This window comes from Vombatus ursinus, unplaced genomic scaffold (assembly GCF_900497805.2).
Source record: "Vombatus ursinus unplaced genomic scaffold, bare-nosed wombat genome assembly UNPS02014782.1, whole genome shotgun sequence".
NCBI lineage: Eukaryota > Metazoa > Chordata > Mammalia > Diprotodontia > Vombatidae > Vombatus > Vombatus ursinus.
The window spans coordinates 6,384,901-6,407,518 of record NW_020954560.1 but is presented as its reverse complement, the minus strand read 5'-3'; the positions used below and the strand labels follow the sequence as shown (position 1 = coordinate 6,407,518).

At 33.5% G+C, this 22,618-nt stretch overlaps 1 protein-coding gene across 1 annotated transcript in view; it reads left to right on the top strand.

Moving 5' to 3' along the window:
* The window catches only part of SYCP1 (synaptonemal complex protein 1), a 101,691-nt gene that overhangs the window by 67,343 nt on the left and 11,730 nt on the right, over positions 1 to 22,618 (top strand). Inside the window, exons 18-26 of the mRNA XM_027866735.1 lie at positions 1,616 to 1,686; positions 2,900 to 2,981; positions 9,919 to 9,981; positions 10,132 to 10,194; positions 11,259 to 11,375; positions 12,233 to 12,343; positions 12,918 to 13,010; positions 14,833 to 14,907; positions 16,327 to 16,386. Coding sequence (XP_027722536.1) covers positions 1,616 to 1,686; positions 2,900 to 2,981; positions 9,919 to 9,981; positions 10,132 to 10,194; positions 11,259 to 11,375; positions 12,233 to 12,343; positions 12,918 to 13,010; positions 14,833 to 14,907; positions 16,327 to 16,386 — 735 coding nt within the window. The remainder of the gene's footprint in view (positions 1 to 1,615; positions 1,687 to 2,899; positions 2,982 to 9,918; positions 9,982 to 10,131; positions 10,195 to 11,258; positions 11,376 to 12,232; positions 12,344 to 12,917; positions 13,011 to 14,832; positions 14,908 to 16,326; positions 16,387 to 22,618) is intronic.

The window sequence follows — 22,618 nt, the reverse complement described above, 5'->3', positions numbered from 1 at the left end:
ACATAGTACACGGAGGAGTGTAAAGTATAAGTCTAATTTTGATCATGAACTCTCTCCTTATACTCTTGTCTGTTTATTTTTCTTTATCACTGGCCCTTCAACCTATTCCTACTCATTGATGTGTGTGTTCCTCAAGGGTATGTTCTTAGTCCTCTTTTTTCCTTTGACAATATCATTCAATCCCATGTTTTCAACTTCTACTTCTGTACAAATACTCCTACATCTATAACTCTGGTGCTGACCTTTCTTTTATATGCCAGATTCACATTTTCAAATGCCTACAGGATCTCTCTAAAGCATTTCAGAAATCAATACGTCCAAAACCAAGCTGACTTTCTTTTCCCTTAAAACTTTTCCTTCCTCTAACTTCACTACATCTTTCTGTGGCACCAGTACTCATTCTTGTTTCTCCTGTTCACAACCTTATGGTTATCTTTGACTCTTCCCTCATGTTTACCTTTGATATTGCTGCCACAAGAATGTATTTGAAGGGCATTTAAAGGCCTTCACAATCTGGCTGTAGCCTTTGTTTTTATACTTTTATATATATACTTTTTTATATTACTTTCCTTCATATACTGTAAGGTCTAGACATACTGGCCTATTTGATGTTTGCAGTGTGACATTCTATCTCCCATTTCTGTGCCATTGCATGAGCTACCCATCATGTGTGCAATGCTTTCTCTCCTCACTTCTATCTTGTAAAATTTCCAGCTTTCTTCATGTCTTAGTTCAAGTGCCACCTCCTACATGAGACCTGCCTATCCTGTTTATCTCCAGTTGTTAGTGCCCTCTCCCACGGAAATAATTTTAAATATTATTTTGTATTTACTTACCTGTGTACATGTTGCTTCTCCTCAAAAAAAAGTAAGCTCCTTGAGGACAGAGACTTTTGTTGATATTCCAGAGTAGACCATATAGTTATATCCCTGGTGCCTAGCACAATGTTTGGCACATAGCAGGCACTTGATAAATGCTTATTGAATTAATATTTAATTATGAAGTCATGCTGATTTCACTTCTGGATTATCTCTTTTATTCATACTTACCTCACTATTTCTATTATAACAATTCTAGTTTAAACACTCATTACCAACCACTGATACTACTGTAATTGCCTCCAAACGGGTCTTCATGCTTCTAATTCCCTTCTCCTTCAAACTATCCTTCATACCACTATAACAATTATCTTTCTTAAATATAGATTGGGTCATTCTATGCCTCTGCTCAAAATCTTTAATGGGTCTACAAGATAAAAGTTTAGATTCCATTCCTGGGTATTAAAGATTCTTTTAAGTTTGGCACCATCCAATCTTTCCAGTCTTGTGTTATTTTCTTTACTATTCTACTTTCCAGGCAAATTGGTGTGGGTTAGCATTTGAACTGGGCCTTGAGGGTTGGACAAGATTTCAACAGATGGGTAGGATTTCAGTAGAGGGAGTTAGCAGGGTTGTGGAGGAAATAAAGACAAGTTAAGAAGGGAGGCTGATAGACCTTGAATTTGGTGCACTTTGTGCCAAATAAGAATCATTTTAATGTTAGTTTTAAAAACTTTTGTATTTAAAATATATGTAAAATAATTAATTTGGATAACATCAATTATTTATTTGTTTAGGATAACAAAAAGCAAGAAGAAAAAATGATGAAGCAAATTGAAAATCTAGAAGAAACAAAAAACCTATTGAGGCAAGGAAAATGAGTGACTAAATATTTTGGGCCTATTATATTATTATTACCTTTTAATCTAACATGTTAATATTTTTTCTTTGTATATTGTAGTTAGTTCATATTAATTTTATATGAGATACTCTTCAACACTTTAAAAAAATCATTCTTCTATTGGAGTTAGTTCTTTCTCCACCTATACAAAGGTAACTGGCCAATATGAGGCCATATAGCCTTATAGCCATCAATAGTGCTGTCCTGTATAATTTAAAATGTGGGTATTTCTAGTTCATAAAAATATTTGTATCAAATTAATTATTTAGCCAAACATTATTTATTTATTTTTTTGATTTTTTTTTTTTTTTTAGGCAGTTGGGGTTAAGAGACTTGCCCAGGGTCACCCAGCTAGTAAGTGTCAAGTGTTTGGTCTGAGGCCAGATTTGAACTCAGGTCCTCCTGACTTCAGGGCCGGTGCTCTATACACTGCGCCACCTAGCTGCCCCTTAGCCAAACATTATTTAGACATGCATGAAAGAACTGGGAAACATAATTTGAATTATTCTAAGTGAAAAAGCAAAGAATAAGTTTAATTCCCATATTTGCCAGTCACCTTTGTATAAAGGACAACTCATCTATTTAGCATTCTTGTCAGTGAATAACCATTGGCCATAAGAAACAAAAAACCTATTGAAGCAAGGAAAATCAGTGGCTAATTAATTATTTTGGCCATAAAGAAGATTGAATGAAAGAGTTGGAGTGCAAGGGAAAGGATAGAGGCCCACTACAACCCATCGTTATTTTGAAACAATAGTTTTGAATGCACATTTTTCTGTCAATAGCATTAACTTTACTTTCAAGAAGCAGCACTTTATTGAAAGTCATTAGTAACTAGTCCTATTTCATTCCTATGAAATCACGAACTTATAATCATGTTTTTAAAATAATAATTGATTATAAATGAAAATAGCAAGAGAAAACGATGCTTATCTCTTTAGCTAGGTACCATTTTTTTCTCCTGGAAAAATGTTTTTTTCTAGAGAAAACTTTTCAATGTGAAGTTTAGGAGAGGAAAAAATTAATGTAATCTCATTTAAAATGTGAGTAAACTTGTCTGTAAAGCCTGATTTTCAGGCAAAACCAAACCAAACAAAACCAAGAACAAACTACCTATTAATATAGTAAAATGAAAAAAAAAATTCTAATTGCAGTTTTACCTTCTTTTTCATTTCTATAGGAATGAAGTGGATGCTGTAAAAGAGCAGTTAAAACAAAAAAGTGAAGAAGTTGAAAGTAAATTGAACGAGAGTGAAGAAAATGTATGTTATATTTGTAGTACTTGTGTTAATTGATGCCTAGCCTGTGACATGACAGACCGGGCTCACTCTGAGGGCTCTTTTCAGTAATAATATCTGTGGCTTATGCCTCCAGACAGAGTTTCCACTAAGAACATCAGGATTTGTCTCAGGGACTCCTAGCTCCCTTGCAAACATTCAAACTAAAAAGTTATGAGACAGAGGACAGGTTTTTTCAACCTAACAAAAGACTTTAATCTGAACCCTTTGACAGTTAGTAAATGTCTCCTGTACTTTCCAAGAGAATCAAGCAACTTTCCCCTATAGAAGGTCACATTTTTCCCCTGGACGTAGCAAAAGGTTATTCGTACATGTCTTTCTCTGCTGTGGTGATTATTTTTCCCCTTTAGAATTGCATAGATGAGGTGGTCAGCAGATCTGTCTTCAGGTCCAAGTGAGATCAGTCATTTCTATCTCTTCTCTTTTACCTTCTCCAGCGGAGGTTTTAAATCTCTTATCTTTTTGAATCCCTCTCTCCTGTTGAGGATCCTTCTTTTTTCTTTTTTATATATCCATATAGTATTAGCTCCTGTGTGCATGTAGTTCTCTGTATCATCGAATCACAGAATTTCATAATTAGAAGGTACCTCTGCAGTTATACAGTCTAAACCATAACCTAAAAACCACCTAAGTCAGCAAATACTCAGTCACCTTGCCAAAGGTAGTGACCAGTGGAAACCTTGTTTTAGACTAGAAACTCATTTGTAAAGTCTTCTGCAGAAGGAGGGGGAAGTTTATGAAAAATATTGCCTTGTAAATCAGAGAGAAGCATTTTAGAACAAAACCAGTTTTTAAAAGATGAGGCCAAAGACCCAAAGCAAAGTTATTCCAAGGGGATTTAAGGATGAAACTGGAAGGAGGCTTAACAAACAGATAAAAAAGGGAAAATATCCTTAAAGTTTTTCACTGAAAACTTTTTATGCTATGAACAATAGTGGAGATACAACCTTTGAACTCTTAACATGCTTCTTGACAGGGTGGAAACGGCACAGAAGAAAAGAAAGTAAAGAAAGTGTTAGACAAAGGACATCTGTGCTGGCAGTGACATCATTTTGAGGGCATCGAGGAATTGATTCTCAAATTATAAAAAGGATGGGACGATATTATGTATGTGGAAAAAGTCTCAGAAATTATTACCGAAAAAAGGCAATCAAGGGAACATCAACAACTATTTGCTCATATGTCTACTTTCATATACACATATATGTATATGTAAAACTATGGGAATTTGCATATGCATTAAGAACATCCTTGATGAGAGCATTAGATCGGAACAGGAGGGCTTTTGCAGGTATTTTAAATTAGACAACATCTTTACTTTCATACCTTTGACTGAAAGGTATAGATGCTACACAATTTAATTGTGTTTACTATTTGTTGACTATGAAAAAAGCATTTGATTCAGTAGAACAAAACACTAAAGGTTCTCCTCAATCAAGGTTTCTTCAATGCAAATGTCAAAATTATGTAAGAGTCCTTGAAAGATAGAATATTAGAAAGAATTTTATTTAACCACCCCCTGATAATTGAATGAGGCTTAAAACATGGAGATACATGTTTGCTAAAGGTGTTTGCCACTATCATGGTGGTGAGTCAGCCCAAAGTCCACATTGAAAGGGATTGCTTGTAGATGATGAGGTCTTATAGATGCTGTCATTTATGAGTGACATTGTATTGATTATGTCACACCTGGGAAAATTGTAAAACTTTCCAAATGAGATCAATAAACTTTGAGTTTGGACTGACTCTAACAAGAAAAACTCAATATCTGTATCTTGGACAGACCCTACAAATGGACAATACTCTGGGCCTAGCATTCAACAGGAGGAAAAAAACAGATTGCCTTTGAGAAATTTCGAAGTTCTTTGAATGATTCTAAGCTTCTTCCTGAAATAAAAGCTCATTTTTAATATTAATATTCTTTTGGTGATTCAGCAAGACTGTAAATCGTTACAGTCTCCGAAGATCTGAAGTTTAATATTACTCAGAGGACAATGGAGAAGTACATGGTGGGAACGAGTTGTTTGCAACACTGCAACAATTTTAAAAGTTGCACAAGAGGAGTGGTGAAAAGAATACTGTTGGAGAAATAAATAACTAAAAATGAAGATGGGTCAATCATGGAGGGTAGAGCAAGGGATAAGTTCAAATACTTCATTGGTATCTCCAGGAGAAGAGGCAAGCTCAACATATTTTGTGGGTTCCTGTTAACCTATATAATGGAGGAGAGTAATACAAGTCAGACAGGCATGGATGGATTGTAGTCTGCATCGTTGGAGGGAATACCTACATTGATATGATTACAGTTTCATTGGAATATAAGAGTGAAACTACATAGCTACAAATCATGGAACACTACAAACTTGGAAGAATCAAAATTATGGGTGACTCAAAAGACAATGAAGAGAAATATGTTGGGAGTAAATGGGTTGTTGCATATACCACTGATGTGCATGAGAAATTGTATAAAAGACAACATCAAAATTGTAAAATAAGAGTTGCTTGTGAGAACAAAGCCAAAAATCTGAAATAGTTTTAGAAAGAAATTTGTTAGCTCATTTGGTAGAGAGAGAGAGTCAGAAATTAGAGGTGGCTTACTATCCCAGGTATGGGAAAGTTTACATTATATAGGATTTTGGCAAAGGTTTCTGCACAAGTCACATATCACTTTTAGGGAACCCAAAATACAAGCTTTGATGGACCCAAAACAAGACCTTGGTGTGGGGATCCCAAAAAGGGCTTTGAGAGCATTCAGGACGTGAAGGGAATCCAAAATGCCTTGTAGCCCTCTCCCTCATTCCTGGCGAGTTGTTGAGGTTAAGCAACATTCTGGGTACAAGCAACCTCTAATCACATAAAGTTGGATTGCTTGTCCTGTCTTTCAGATCCATTACATTGTCCTTCATGTAACCTAAGTTTTTTTAGGTTCTGTGCTTTTTCAATTTTGTAATGCTTTACAGGATTTCTCATCAGTATTAAAGTACTGGAAATACTTCTTGGTCTTTGGCCAGCTCCCTTTGCCCTACTTTCTTCCACTTTGGAGTCCAGAACTGTGTGCTGTTTTACCTTTAGTATTACTACTGTTATCCCTTCTGTCCATGGTTCATTTTGCCCAGATTACCTGTGCTCTGAAATAAGAAAATACTTCTTTTGGCTTCTAAATTACAACTGAAATCTACAGGAGGTAAAACGAAGAGGAGAAAGCTACAAGGGATTTCAAAAACTTAAATAGTCCCAGTCTTCAGTGAAATGTAAAGGGAACTAGGTCTTGATCTCTATTGGATTTCCTTTTTCAGTGACCTGTTCTTTTTGTTCTCGGCTCTGGAGTTAGCTGGTTCAATCTTATTTGATCTGGATGCCACTTCTAACCTGAGGCAGATTAGTTCTGTGACCTTGAGTAAGCCATTTAAATTTTTGAATCTTTGTTTCTTATGTGCAATATGGTGAAACTAATAGCACCTACTTTGCAGAGTTGGAAATATTAAATGAGATATTGTTAATAAAGTGATTTGCAAATGATAAAGTGGTATAGACATGTTAGTTGTTAATAATTATTGTCATTATTAGAGTTGATTGTCAAAGTTACTGGAGTTTTCAGCTTCTTCTAGATCTTGTTTTGTTTCCTGATGTGCGGTATCTGTTTAAGTAAGGCACATTCTTGTCCTTATGGAGTCTTTTTTCTGGACTTCAAGATGTCCAGAACTAACCTTGAAGTCATCCTCTTCATCTTCTCTGGCAGTTTTAGTGGCCTTAGCCTTGGAAATCTGATCATAACTTTGATCTGGTTCCCGCTGTTTAGTATGCCTGAAACAGGTTATTGTAATTATTTCTTCTTCACCTTTTCCCCTAGGTTGGCATTTGGTCTTATCTGACCTAGTGCAACATGCCATGATTGTTGATATCACCATTTCTTAAAATCTGTCTACATTTTGATGCTTATCTCTAAGGGACAACTCTTGTCTTCCTGTTTCAAAGTTCCCATAGTCTATTGGACTTTTTATTAAGTCCTGGTTTTCAGTCCAAAGTAGCCTCTAGATCCCAGTTTATCTTTATAACTTAATTGACTGACAGGTTTTGAACCTAATGATTGATTTCTGGTCTCAGATGACCACAATCAGCTCCCCTTACTTTCTAGAATGTCTTTGATGAAGAGAAGTTCTCATTCCTTAGAGATCTTCTCAGAAGAGTATGTTTCCAGAATCCTATTATTACAGTTTTACAGCATCAAAATAAAACTTTAAACATATAGTAATAATAAGAGATGGATTCTCCTAACAAGAAAGTGGTTATTCTTTCACACAATATTCTAAAAGTTTAATTTTTCTGGCTGATTTAAAATAATAAGTGTGAAATTTAAAAAAAGATAATATACTCAAGGAACATGAAAACAATTGAGGGAAAGTTTTTTAAAGAAGGATACAGAAATAAAATGGAAAGTTGATGAAATAAAGTTGAGTATTGAACTGAGATTATATAAACTGGAAGGCAAAGGCTACAAATAGAAAAAAAAGTCATTTACTAAAATGTGCATGCTTACATTTTAAATAACACCTTAAATATTTTTTTTTCAGGCCAGAAGCATTGAAAGTGAAATTTTGAAAAAAGATAAGCAACTAAAGGTATTAGAAAACAAGGTATGATTAAAATTATACATTTTAGAGTATAGAGTTTATTATCATTTTAAGGTTTTAAACCTTTCCAAGAATTTCTAATTATTTCACTAAATATCTGTGAAAGATAATTGAAAATAAAAGCACTATTTTGAAAGGTAATTAATTTTAGCATTACAGTATTTCATGGGACAAAAGATAATATTTCTAATTTGCCAGTATAGGACAGGAGGAACAATGTTCTGTGGCAAAAGAAGGCAGTTCATCTCCTCTGAGTATTGCCCCCCAGGCTGAACTAAATGGCAAAGCAGAGGCAGAGAGCCTATGTCCCCCATGATCCCAGATATTTTCTGCTGAAATGAAGGGACTAAGACCTAGAGTATTTTCTTTTCCTTGTGAAAAGAAAATCTATGTTAAAAGAAAATCCATCCCAGACTTTATTCCTTGAAAGACTGAGCTGTAAGACAACAATACAATTCTATGAATCATTACATTGAAATAAAAAACAACCTGGTACAGGACAACTCCTACAGCCTAGTCAGGATCCTTAGGTCACAGAATTGGGCATTAAAAGAATAGAAATGTCAAAAAAAATTAAAAAGAGAATAGAAATGTCAAACTCAGTCTCTTTGCGATAGATCTACACTTAGATGATCTCTACCTCATGAGAAATTTGAACTCCATCCCTTATTCTCTCTGTTCTGATAGGTGAACCTTTTGCCATATCTTATGAGGAATCAAGCTTACTTGAAACTTCCTGCAGTCTTCTCACCATCTCCCTGTAGAAATACCTTCTCCTCCTCTCTACTTTTATGTACCCCTTTATGTGTTATCTTTTGTTATTTGAATGCAAGCTCTTTGAGGTCAGGGGCTGTCATACTTGCTTGTATTTTCATCTCCAGTGCTTAGCACAGTGCCTTCCACTATTAAGCCTGAATAAGAAAAATCCCACAATTTACCATTTTTTAAGGTAGTCAATTTTAAAGACATTTGAAAATTTATTAATTTTCAAGAGAGGAAGATTCCAAACAATGGAAAGTATTGCATTTGTGACTTTAATTTTTTTTAAAAAGGTGACAAGATATCAACAATTATTAACTCATATACTACTTTTTCATCTCTGTAATATCTGTGAATGGTTTTGGTACCCCTTGAAGGTATCCTTTGTGGAAAAACATGAGAGTTGAACAGGCAGGCTTTTGCAAGTGATCTTCTATAAGCAGTCTATATCTTCATAGTCACAAGTTAAATGGAGTTTTAGAAAATATAAGATGACACTGTTTATTGATCTATTTAATTTTTTCCCTAGGTAAAACAAAATGTAGCCTTGAAACCTATCTTCAAACAATGTGTCTCTTACACAAAAATCTCAAATACAATATTCTTTCACTTATGTGATTATAGAGATAAGTTTGTTCACCTTGTGATTGATTATCAACAAAAAGTGAAGTATAAAACAAGAAGACATATGCTTGTCTAAGGTGTTTGCTAGTGTGGTGTTCTGCATAACATCCAAACAGAAGGAATCCCTGTTGATGGTGGCATTCTCCAAATATGCTTTTTTAAAAGAAATGTTGTGCTGATTGTGTGAAAACTCAGAACACTGCAAAGCCTCCTAAGAGAAACTCAACTGTAATTCAAAAGATATCAGCCTAAACATTCATATTAGACAAATGATATGAATGAAAAACACATATTGCACATACTGTAGCAGGAAGGCAGCTACACTTAGTAATTAGTGTGCATGTACATACACACACAGATATATACGCAGATGTAATATGTACATATGTTACACATAATATTTGCATGTAGGGTAGCTAGGTGGTACAGTGGATAGAATGCCAGGAAGACTCATTTTTCTGAGTTCAAATATGACCTCATATACTTACTAGCTATGTGACCATGGGCAAGTCACTTAACCTTGTTTGCCTTAGTTTCCTCATCTGTAAATAGAACTGGAAAAGGAAATGGCAAACCACTTTTTGCCAAGAAAACCCCAAATGGGGTCATGAAGAGTTGGACATAACTGAAAAGGCTGAATAACAATGTTATATTACACAATACATATACCACACACACACACACACACACACACACACACACACACACAAATCCCTAATCTTGTATTTGTAAAGTTGATGTTTGAAATTAATTTTTCATGTTACCTCATGGAATTCTTTAAGATATGCTTTTTAAGCAAAGTATTATACAGGAAAACTAAACTAGAGTAATTGTCTAGAATAACAATAAAGGTAGAAAATAACTATAAAATGTCTTTTTGTTTTTAGTTTAGCAATTTAAAAAAACAGATGGAAAATAAAAACAAATCCTTTGAAGAACTACAGCAAGAGGTATGCTTAATTTACAGGCAGTTTAGAAATTTAAAATGTTATTACAGCAATAATTTTAAAAACAATAATATTGTATTTGCCATGATTCTTAGGTCAGTATAAAACAATATCAGTAAGTATAACTTTGTTTATTTTAAAATCATTTTACAGAATAAAGCCTTAAAAAAGAAAAGTATGGCAGAGAACAAACAGTTGAGTACCTATGAGATAAAGGTATTTGGAGTTTTCATATTATAAAGTTTTTTATCTTGTAAAATGATGAACATTTTATGCTTATTTGTTGTTCTGTATAGACAGTTGGCCTTGGAGTCAGTGAAACCTAGATTCAGGTTTTGCCTTTTTCACCATGGGCAAGTCACTTTATCCTCTCAGTAGTACTCCTGGCAACTATATAAGACTTTTGGTTGCAGAGGATTTTTGATTTGCATCAGGGAAAAGAGTATCCATAGTTGGGGGTTTAATGTATCACATATCTGACCAACATGTTATATTATAGCTACCTATCTATCAAAGAGAATTATATGTTGGAACTAAGAAAATCTTTTAATCATAATGCATCACATATTCCAGAAAACAAAATAATAATTATTATATTAAGGGCATATCTAGATTACTGACATTATTTGAGCAAGTATTAGAATACAATAAAATTAATGAACTTGTATTGCAGATTCAACTTTGCCATTTTTTTTGATTAAAAGCAAATCTTTAATTTTTTTGAGGATCATTTTCCTTCTCTGCAAAATAAGTACCTGTCAGTATTATGAGCATCAAAACAGATAATGTACACTAAATGACTTACATCAGTAAAGCATTATGTAAATGAAAGTTATTATTTATTGACAATAGCAAATTAAAACCATTTAAATTTTCCTTTTTCATTGAATCACAGATTGTCTTTTTCAAACTAGAATAGTTATTAATTCTAATTATAAAATGTTGAATTATATTAGGCTGAAATTGAGTAACTTAAATTCTATGGCACCATCTTCAGAGATGCATTTAAAGAAAAGGGGAAAATAAACAAATGCTCAAACACACAGTTTTAAAAAGATAGATTTTGTGTAATATTAAATAATAGCATATGGAAAATATAATTTTTTGGGGAAAGGAAATTCCAGTAGAGTTTCCATGGAATATTAAAACTAGAAAAAATTAGCAATTATCTATTAATCAGCATTAAAACAAAATTCATAAAAGCAAAACATAAATGTGGACTCTTACCAAAGAAGGCATGGCACTTATCAATGGAAATATTTTTCTTTTCTTGTTATAAGGTGAATAAATTAGAGTCAGAGCTAGGTGATGCTAACAAAAATTTTGAGGAAATGACTGACAACTACCAAAAAGAAATTGCTAACAAAAAGATATCAGAAGAAAATCTTTTGGGAGAGGTAAGAAAAACTAAATGTGTGAAAAAAATTATATCTTATGATGATGTAGTTTCTTCCTGTTCTCAAAAGGAAAGGGTTTGCTGTTCTTAATAAATTTGAGAAACTGATTATGGAAATAATTTAAACACTTGGTATTAAATTTATATAAGGTAGTTCCTTGGGTCTATTAAATGATAATTTTATAGTAATTCAAAGTATAGCTATCATTTATGCCCAAATTTTTGTGTAGGGATTAAGTTGCAGTGAAGTTATTTTACTTCTTTTTCAAAGGACTATGCTCACAGAATCCTACTATTGACCTAGGCAAATGAAATCTTTTAAAAAAATAATGTTCAATTAGTGGGTTGGTTTATTATAACAACTTAGAGTGGTTTTTCTCAAAATCCAAACACTATAAATTCAAACTATTATAAAACATAAGTCCAATTTTAAACTTAATTATGCACAATCATAATATATTTAATGGCTAGTAAGTAAATCAAAGCTATTATGTACTCTGAAGGATCATTAGTAAATTGATGAAATAGGCACTATTTATAATTCATTTATGAAGCATTTATATAGACACTGTAGCTTGAGGCTATGTAGAAAATATTGGTTGACCTTTGAATCTTGTTCAGTGGGAACAATCAAATGCATAACTGTTTACTTGTGAAAGTAAAAACTAGCTCAGGCAAATAATTGAACTTCATAATAAAAACACAAATAGGGCAAAGCTAGTGAATTTTCTAATCTTCTTGATAGCCTTGACTTTAAATTTGTAATGTAGATGATAGAACATATATGTTATTGTGTGGTTTTGTTCAAATAAAATTAATCTATTGCTTATATATTTTATTTATAATTTTAATTAATAGGTTGAAAAAGCAAAGGTGATAGCAGATGAAGCTGTTAAACTACAAAAAGAAATTGATATAAGATGTCAGCATAAAATTGCTGAAATGGTAGCACTTATGGAAAAACATAAGGTAATTTTAAATTTTTATTTAGATTTTAAATTCTTTTGATATACTTGTTTAAAGTAATGACATTAATAAGAATGAGAATACCCATAAGAGAAAATTATATCCATACAACAATTGTCTTTTTTTATATAATACTTTAGCAATGTTTTCAGCTAGTCATTTAAAAAAATTAATCACCCATTGTGTAATAACCATTAAGGTTTTCTTTAGATTTAATTTGCCCATTCATAGTTAGAAATTTATTCTGGTATGCAGCAATATGAGTACTGTTGTGATTCTAAATAACATCTTTTAATTGTTGAAGTTCTGTTACACATATAGGAGAATAATTTGTTCTTACCTTTTTGTTCAGTTTCATGTTGATTTAGCCATGACATACTCTTTATTATATATTGGATTGGCAATATGGAAACTTTTTGAACTGGAAATCTGTGAAGCATATAACCTAAAGACAATCATATGTATCTGTGAGATTTTTAAACATGTTCTACCAATGTTAACTTTCGTTTATTGCATAAAGCTTAGTAAGTGTTAGATTTTGTTATTTTTTCATGTATGACTTCTCTGTTTTATGTAGGATCAATATGATAAAATAGTTGAAGAGAGAGATACAGAATTAGGACTGTATAAGAGCAAAGAGCAAGAGCAGTCACTGAAGAAAACATCTTTGGTGAGCTCTCTAACAAATAGGATAAAGACTGTGTTTAATAATGTCAACATAGTTGCATTGGAAAGAGAAAAATTCAGCAAAGTTGTTTAGTTAAATTAATTTTTTGTCTACATGATTCTGGGATCATGGCTTCTTATAGACGTGAACTCCTATAAAACTTCTTTTTTGGTGCTTGTTTTTGTTTGTTTGTTCATTTTTTTATTTATTACTGAATTGACTAGTAGTTCTGCTGAGTTAAGTGGTCTCTTTTAGGGTGGTAAAGATACAGAGTACAAGAAATGCAGTACGGCATAGTGGACAGACAGATGGCCTCATAGTCGGGAAGATATGAATTCTAGTCTTGCCTCTGAGATCTACCTCTTAATGGCTCAGATTGCTCACCAAGTCTACAGACCAATTTAAATTGCATATCAGTTTAAGATCTGAATTGACAAAAGTTGTTCTTCAGTGGTAGTTTCCCATAATGACAAAGAGTAAAAAAAAAAATCCATATAACTTTTTAAGGAATGGAAATAGATTTTTAAACTTCTATTCTCCCATCAACTTTTTGGCAGGAAATTACAATAGCGCTTATGAACCTATGATGATTTAGTCTTCTACAAAATACAAGCTCAACTAGGTCAGCCTGTATTGTTACTCAGTATTGCTTTCATTCATATCACATGGGATCCTTCTAAAATTCCCCCCAGCAGTTTTTATAGATCTTGTACACTGTCCAAACATCCCATCTTTCCTCAGCTGATGGATCGCCGTATAGTTTTTACTTTATTGAAAAAATTGAGGACATCTGACATTAGATCCTTCAATTCACTTTCTGCACACTACAACACTTTTTGGTAGATTCTCTCTTTCATATCAGATCCTTTCTCTTTCTGCCTCCTCTAGAATTTGCTTATTGCTCTCTAGTGGCTCTCTTCTATATGATCACAAATTTTCTTTTCTTCCCAGTCCTACAACCCTCCTTCCCAGCCTTCCATCCACTATCATATTTTTTGTTCCCTTTATATTTACTGCCATACATCTAGTAAAAAATAGTTTGTACTCTGCCTCTACTTCCTCAGTACTCTGTCGTTAACTCCTTGAGATCTGTTTTCAATCAATCGATAAGTCAACAAAGTATTTATTAAGTAACTACCATGTGCTACTTACTGTGCTAGGCTGGAAGATACAAAAACAATAAAGAAACAGTCCTTCAAATTATAATAGCAAAAGTTTTATTACTCACCTTCTTTAAAGAAATTTCAGAAAGATGACCAAAGAGAACAGAGACAAAACATAGAAAATAAAATGGTCGGAATAGAATGATAGAAGGATAACACCTAAGAGACGTTTAGATATACTCATATCAGAAAAGGTGAATAGGAGGAATAAAAGTTCTCTAGTATTGAAGATATTAAAATGAAACAGAGGAGAAGTATTTGGTTGGGATCATGAGACTAGCAAGTAGTTGAGTGGCAGATTAAAGAGGGTAAACAAGAAAACTGGGATAGCAACAGAAAATGTAAATAGCATAGAGTAGTGGAAAAAAAGGAAGCAAAGCAAATAATGCCGTGGGAAGGTTTCTATCCCAAAGAAGGCACGAGAAATTATTACTAATAGCTTCAAATTTTCTTTCTTATGGATATTTAAAAAAAATTTTCTATGGAGATTTCAGAATTATGGTTAATTAGCAGCCTAATTATGTAGAAGAATTTAATGTTTGTGCTTTACAGATGAACTTATTTATGTATGAAATGGAAGTTTATTTGCATGGTTTTGCTTGTATTGAAACTGTTTAACATTGTGTTGAAGCATTGACTGTCTTCCCTTCTGTTTTCTTCAGGAAATCGAGGTATCTAACCTCAAAAGCCAACTTTCATCTGTTGAGACTCAGCTTAAAATAGAAACTGAGGAGAAAGTAAGTTTATGTTATTATGTAGGGAGAATTCTCAGATTAATCTTAAGATGTTTGTATTTTAATGTAACTTATCTTTGACTCTTTTTTTCTTGTCTAATCCTGTAATAAAGAATATCATGATTGTCAAGGGCCAATGGGTCAGAGGAAATAGGATATCAGCTTCAGGATCATTTACACATGAAAAGGAGACTATAAACTATCCAGTGTGTTACGTGTGTGTGTGTGCACATATGTGTGCATGTGCATTTGCATGCTTCCATTTGTGAATGGGTTTCAGAAATAGTGTCCAGGATAACAATTATGTAATAGAATAGAGTTAAACTAAACTGCTCCCTTTATAAAATGGAGAGGATGACCTTTGTGGTTATATTCTGAGGTCTTTTACTCCTCATAAGATCCCCAGAAGCAAGCAAGGCTTTACATATGACTTATAGTAAAAACAATGCAATTCTAAGTGAGAAAAGGTTACATAAAGCATAACCAGGTATAGTAATATTATCTGACTATAATTCTGATGAATTAAACCACAAACGGATCATGTACCTAACATGATAGTAGAAAATTCAGTCAATCAAATGAGCCTACACTAGGTCTTACATGTTATAAAATCTTCTGGTCTGTAATAGTAGTGTGCTGGTAAATGTTTTAACAGTCATCTCTTTAGGGGAAAAATTATTCTAGCATACTTTTAAGTTTCATCTACATTGTTAGCATTTTCTCCATTATTTTCTTAAGTCTAGACAATAAAACAATAAATCAAGCTCTAAGGTTTAAATGTTCACATTGAAAATATAACATTAGATTTTCTCATGTGGCTCCAATACACTCCTGTCTATTATTACTGTCTAGTATTGGAAAAGAGTGTGGGAGTGGGTCCTCTGCCCCTTCCAAGATTTGTTGCTGAGGGAGAAAGGTGCTTCTAACCTAAAGATAATATTATATTCAACGTACAGTTTTGATAACAAGAATGAATAGTAATTATTTTGCATGTTGGTGGTTTTTATTTCATGGCTGAAATTAGGAGCATAAGTGTTATTAGGACAGTTTGGCAAAGCTGTCAACATAAAAAATAGATATAGTACTGCCCAGCTTAAAAGCAGTGCCTATTATTTGGCTGAATTTTTTTCCAGATTTTGCACTACTTCTATTGAGATGCAACTTTTTGAAAAGAAATAACTGTTGAGAGTTGGTACTTATGGGGCCATTTTTTTTGACTTGAATAGAAAGAAACAAATCAAACACTTTTTGCCTTTCGTTGTGTTATAAGCTGCTAGAGGTTATGAATAACTCTTCTAATGTAATATACACATGAGGGTGTTTGATAAATGCTATCTGATTATGGTAGTAGTAATTATAACAATAGAATGATTTAAACTGAAAAGTTGCAAATAGAATCCTTATTATGAATATTTTTAATAGGAAAAACTTTTACGAGAAGCAAAAGAGAATATGGCCTTGCTCAAAGAGAAAAAGGATAAGGTAAAATTCTATTTTTCATAATTGTTTTCATAACCAATCTATCTTCTGAGGGCTTTTTTGTACAAATACCTAGAAGTTTTAGATAATACAAACTATTTCTTTTTTCTAAATCATGTTTATTTTTTTACATCCATATTTTAAAATTTAAGTTCCCAATTCTCTCCCTCACTTAAGCCCCTCCCTCATCCATTGATAAGGCAAGCAATATGATACCCATTATGCATGTGAAATCATATAAAACAACTTACTTTTTTAAATTTAATTTTCATTTTTAAGTTAACAAATATATATTTTCTTTCCTTCCCGTATCCCTACCCCCTTTGAAAAAAAAGAAAAGGAAAAAAACCACATAAATCATGACAAAAATGCATGGTCAAACAAAATTCATTCCTACATTGGCTATGTCCAAAAAATATACGTCTCATTTGACACCCTGAATCCGATATCTTTTGTAGGAGGTAGGTATTATGTTTCCTCATTTTTCTGGAATCTTGGTTGAGTTTTATGTTGATCAGAGTTCTTAATAAGTTTAAAGTTGTTCACCTTTAAAATCATTCTCTTGGCTCTACTCATTGTATTCTGCAGAAGTTCAATCAAGTCTACCTACTTTTCTCTGAAATTGTCTGTCATCATTTCTCCAACACAAGAGTATTCCATTACATTCATGTGTCATAATTTATTCAGCTATTACCCAAGTGATGGCATTCCCTTAGCTTCCAGGGTTTTTTTTGCCACTACAAAAATCACTTTTATAAATATTTTTGTACAGATGGGTCCTTCTCTTCTCCCTTTAATTTCTTTTGGGAAAGGAGGTGGTGGAATAGACCAAGTAGTAGTGGTATTGCTGGGCCAAAGGATAATTTGGAGGGCATAGTCCTAAACTGCTTTACTGAAAGCTGGACCATTCGACAGTTATTCCAACAGTATATAAAGGTACCTGTTTTCCTATTGCCTCTCCAACATTATTTTTTTGGTCATCTTTGCCAATCTGATAGTTGTTAGGTGGAATCTCAGAGTTACTTTAATTTGTATTTCTTTAATTATATATGATTTGGAGAATTTTTATGTGACAATTGACGACTTGTATTTTTTCCTTTGAATACTACTTGTTCATATCCTTTGACCATTTAATTGGGAAATGACTCATTCTTATAAATGGGTAAAATAAAATCAGTTCCTTATATGTCTTGGAAATGAAACTCTTGTTAGAGGAATTTGTTGCAAAGATTTTTTCAAGTTATCTGCTTTCTTTCTAATTTTAGTTGCATTGGTTTTGTTAGTGCAAAACCTTTAAAATTTTGTGTAATCAAAATTGCCCATTTTACATTTTGTAATCCTCTTTATTCCTAATCTGGTTATGAACAGTTTGCCTACCCATAGATCAGAAAGGTATTTTCTTCCTTGCTCCTCTAATTTGTTTAGGATGTCACCCTATAAAGGGTCTTAGTAATAGATCCATTTGGAACTTACCTTGGTTATGTTGCATGAGATGCTGGTCTCTAAATAGTTTCTGTCAGACTGTTTTCTAGTTTTCCTAGTAGGTTTTATCACAAATAGTGAGTTCTTATCCACATAGGTGAGGTCTTTTGGTTTAGCAAACATTAGGCTAACAAACTAACTTTTAAGGGGTTGGGGTGGGGAGTAAATTTGTATATTTTTAAGGCAACTTCATTTCCTAAACTGTTTTTTTTTCCTATTTATTGACATTTTAAAATCATTTTTTCACTTGGGACCTAAATAAATGAGAAACTTTTATGTCTATTAGTCATTATTAAGGAACATACTGCTATCAAATATTTACAAGATGCATTCAAATGCATATGACCTATTTTCTCAGCTTGAATTTTCTAAGATTTGTCACAGATGGTTTTCAGCATAATCCTAGAACTAGGTTCTTATTTGTTTCACCTTCATTCATCTGCCAAAGTAATATTCTTTGTTTGTTTTTTGTTTGTTTGTTTGTTTTTTAGGCAGTTGGGGTTAAATCACTTGCCCAGGGTCACACAAGTAGTAAGTGTCAAGTGTTTGGTCTGAGGTCAGATTTGAACTCAGGTCTTCCTGACTTCAGGGCCAGTGCTGTATCCACTGCACCACGTAGCTGCCTCCAAAGTAACATTCTTAAAGCATAACCCTAAACCATGTCTCTTTGCTACTCGATAAACTCCAGTTGCTCTTTTATTTTATTAATGTACCTAAAGGGTCTAATATAAATTCCTTGACATTTAAAGCTCTTCTTATCACTTGGCTTCAACCTGTCTTTCCAGCCTTATTTTACATTACTCTTCTACATGTACTCTTTGTTGGTCCAGCCAGACTCTCTGCTCTTACTCTCTTCATAAACAACCTTCCTTTTCCCATCCTTGTGTCTTTGTACAGGCTGTTCTCTATGCCACAGCACAACTTTAATTCAAAGTTTAGCTTAGATACTACCTCCTACATTTGACCTTTCTTGATCCCTCTAGCTGCTAGTGCCTCCCCAACAACAGCAACCAAATGCCTTGCACGTGTATATATTTTGGGTATACTTATTATATGTATACATAGTGTCCACCTTAATAAAATATAAACTCCTTGAGGGCAGAGATTTTCACTTTTGTCTTTGTATCCCCAGTGCTTAGTACAGTGTCTGGGGCATAGTAGACATTTGATGAATGGTTATTGATTGATTGATGTAGGCCGTGTCTAACAAACTTGGCAACAAAAATGTTAAGAATTACAACTATAATTTTTGGTTGAACCGATTAGTTGTGTCAAAGCAAAATCATAAATATTAGTGGCTCAGAAGCCCTAGTTGTCCTGATGACACTGCTGTGTGTGACCAAGACTAATGCATTCAACTAAAATTTTTAATCAGAATGATTTGAAAAAAATTTTTGAGAACAAAAAGTCCAATTTTCTGAAACTTGGATAAAAATAATTCTTGAGATAATTTTGCTGTAGTAGAAATGGAAGGTGGAGCTAGTTGTGGATCTGTAAGTGAATTTAAATATGAAAAGTAGCTTGTTCATTAGTAGGAATTTGGCAATTTCATATTTCTTTATGAAGATAGACTATATGCCAGTTATACCACAATGTTTGTCATTTAAGTTATGATAGGATACATTAAAAATAATGTGATAATAGTTATTATTATTTTTGCCCTTGTTTTAAAGTGTTAATGTTAATTTCAAATAAAATAAAATTTCTGTATTTTATCTGTGTACTGGTAGAAATGTTGCAAATAGCAAAAAAAGTGTAAAATAGAAGAAATAGGGACTGGACCTGTGATTTCATTTGTATAGGGATGCCAAGTCACCAGTTTCTCTGAAACTTATTGTCTTTCTAAGAGCCATTTCCCAATAGATAAATAGTCAAAGGATGTTAGCAAGCAGTTTTCAAAGGAAGAAATCCAAGCTATAATTAGAAATCTGAAAAAAAATGATCAAATCACCAAAAATTAGAGGAATGAAAATTAAAGTAACTCTGATACTCCATCTCACACCCATCAGAATGGCAAAAATAACAAAATGGGAAAATGACAAAATGTTATAGGGACTGTGGGAAACTAAATTGCCCTATAGGTAGAGCTATAAATTGTTCAAACATTCTGGAAGTGAACTATGCCCAAAAAAGTTACTAACCTGAACATGATTGTCTCAGCTATACCACTACTAACTCTATTACCAAAAGAAATCAAAGAGAAAAAGAATGTATATGGACAAAAATATTTATAATACTTCTTTTCATAGTGGTCAAAAAAAATTAAGGGAGTGTCCTCCTGTTGAGGAATGGCTAAATAAATTATGATATATGAATGTAATGGAATATCATTGTGCCATAAGAAATGATGAAATAGGCAATTTCAGAGGAAATGGGAAGACCTCTATGAACTGATGCAAAGTAGAGTAAGTAGAATCAAGAAGACAATTTATCCAATTATCACATCACAGAGAAAAATAACTTTGAAAGACTTTAGAGTTCTGTCAATACAGTGATAAACCATGTATCCAAATGAATGAAGATGAAAGTGCTACTTACCTCCTGCCAGAGAAGTGATGTAAATATTGGAATTAAAACAAAAAATGACACATATTTTTGGACATGGCCAATATGGAATTTGTTTTGCTATACTGACTATCTGTAATGAGGATTTTATTTTTGCTATTTTTGTTTTTCATTTGATTGGTGCAGAGAGATACTAAATGCTAAAAAATAATTAATTTTTAGAACTATAAAAAAGAAACTTAAAATCTTAAGAGTATTGTCTAGAACATTTAGAGTTTAAATGATTTGCCCAGTATGTTTCAGAGGGGGGACTTGAACCCAATTTTTCCTGGTTCTGAAGTTAGCTCTTTATGCACTGTTATACTGCCTGTTGCATATATATAATACACAGAATATATAGAAAATAGCTAAAAGAAAGTTTTAGGAGGAAGGATAGAGTAGGGATATTAGGAAGGGCTTCCTGTAGAGGGTGACTCTCGAATTGAGTCTTGAAGGAAATCAAAATTTTAAGTGGGAAAAGTAAGGAAGGAACTCTCGGCATAGAGGATGGCCAGTGGAAAGGCATGGGGATAGATATTTCTTATACGTGAGGGACAGAGAAAAGGCCTATTTAGTTGGATTGTAGAGTGCATAGAGAAAAGTAATATGTAAGAAGACCAGAAATATAGGAAAATGATCTGGTTGTAAAGAGCTTTCAATGCAAAATAAAGGGGTTTGTATTTGATCCTAGGAGCAACAAGCAACCACTAGTTTATTGAAAGGGGTGAGTGATGACATGGTTAGGCCTATGCTTTAGGAAAATCACTTTGGTGGAGGATAGATTGGATTGGGGATAAACAGGTAGGGAAACCAACTAGGACACTAGTATAATAGTCTAATCAAGAGATGTTGTAGGCCCAAACTAGGTGGTACCATTGAAAAAAAGGGTCAATATTGCTGAGATAGAATTTAGAAGACTTGCTAATTAATTGGATGTGAGGCTGAGGAAGAGTAAAAGTTAAAGCTGGCTCCGAGGTTGAGACCCTATGTGACTATTGTGCCCTTGACAAAAATAGAGAAACTAGAAAGAGTTTTGGGCAAAAAATAATGAGTTCTTGTTTTGGAAATGTTGAATTTGAATTTGAATTATTGGGACATCCAGTTGCACATATATATGTGCTACTGAACAAAGGTGGGGAAAATCATGAAACCATTCTGACTGGGTCCACTACAAATTTACGTTATACAACCTCAAGTGGGCCCTCACTGTTGCTAGGCAATCCTATATTTCCCTTACCTACTCTCTGCAATGGTTCTTCCAAACCTTTTTATCCCTCCTCAAACCTCCCATAGTTTCTTTTCCCCCCACCCTCTCAGCTGAGAACCTTGTCTGGTATTTTACAGAAAAAAATTGAAGCCATTTGCTATGAGCTCCCTCTTTTCCCTTTATTCCTCATCTCATACCATTCAGATGCCTTCTGCCATTATCTTCTCCTTCATCTCTGTCTCACATGAAGAGGTAACTCCTCTGCCTACTCAAGCAACCCCACTTCTATTCTGTCTCCTCCAACAAATTACCTTCTCTCATTTCCACTCTCACTTATCTTCATTATCTCCTGGTCTACTGGCTCATTCCTTACTGCCTTCAAACATGCCCAGGTCTCCCCTATCCTCAAGAAGTCTTTACCTAATTCTTCCATCTCTGTTGACTATCATCCTATATCTCATGTGCCCTTTGTGTCTAAACTCTTTGGGAAGGCTGTCTATAATAGATGTCTCAATTTTCTCTCTTCTCAGCTCTCTTAACCCCTTACTATCCAGCTTCCAACCTCATCATTCCACTGAAACTCTCTCCATAGTTATCCTTGATCTCTTAACTGCCAAATCCAGTGGCCTTTTCTTAATCCTTGTTCTCCTTGACCTCTCTGCAGCCTTTTATACTGCTTATCACTCTCTCCTTGATTCTCTTTTCTATGTTTTTAGGATACCACTCTCCTGGTTTTCCTCCTGTCTATCTGACCACTACTTCTCAGTCTCCTTTACTAGATCCTCATCCAGGTCCTGCCATCTAATTTTAGGTGTCCCTCAGGGTCCTGTCCTGGTCCTTCTTCTCTTCTCTCTTTATACTGCTTCATTTGTTCATCTCATCAGCTACCATGGATTTAATTACCATCTGTATGATGTTGATTCTCAAAGCTACCTATCCTGCTTCAACCTCTTTACTAACCTCCAAATCTTCTGTAATACTTTCTCTGATCTTTTTCTTTTG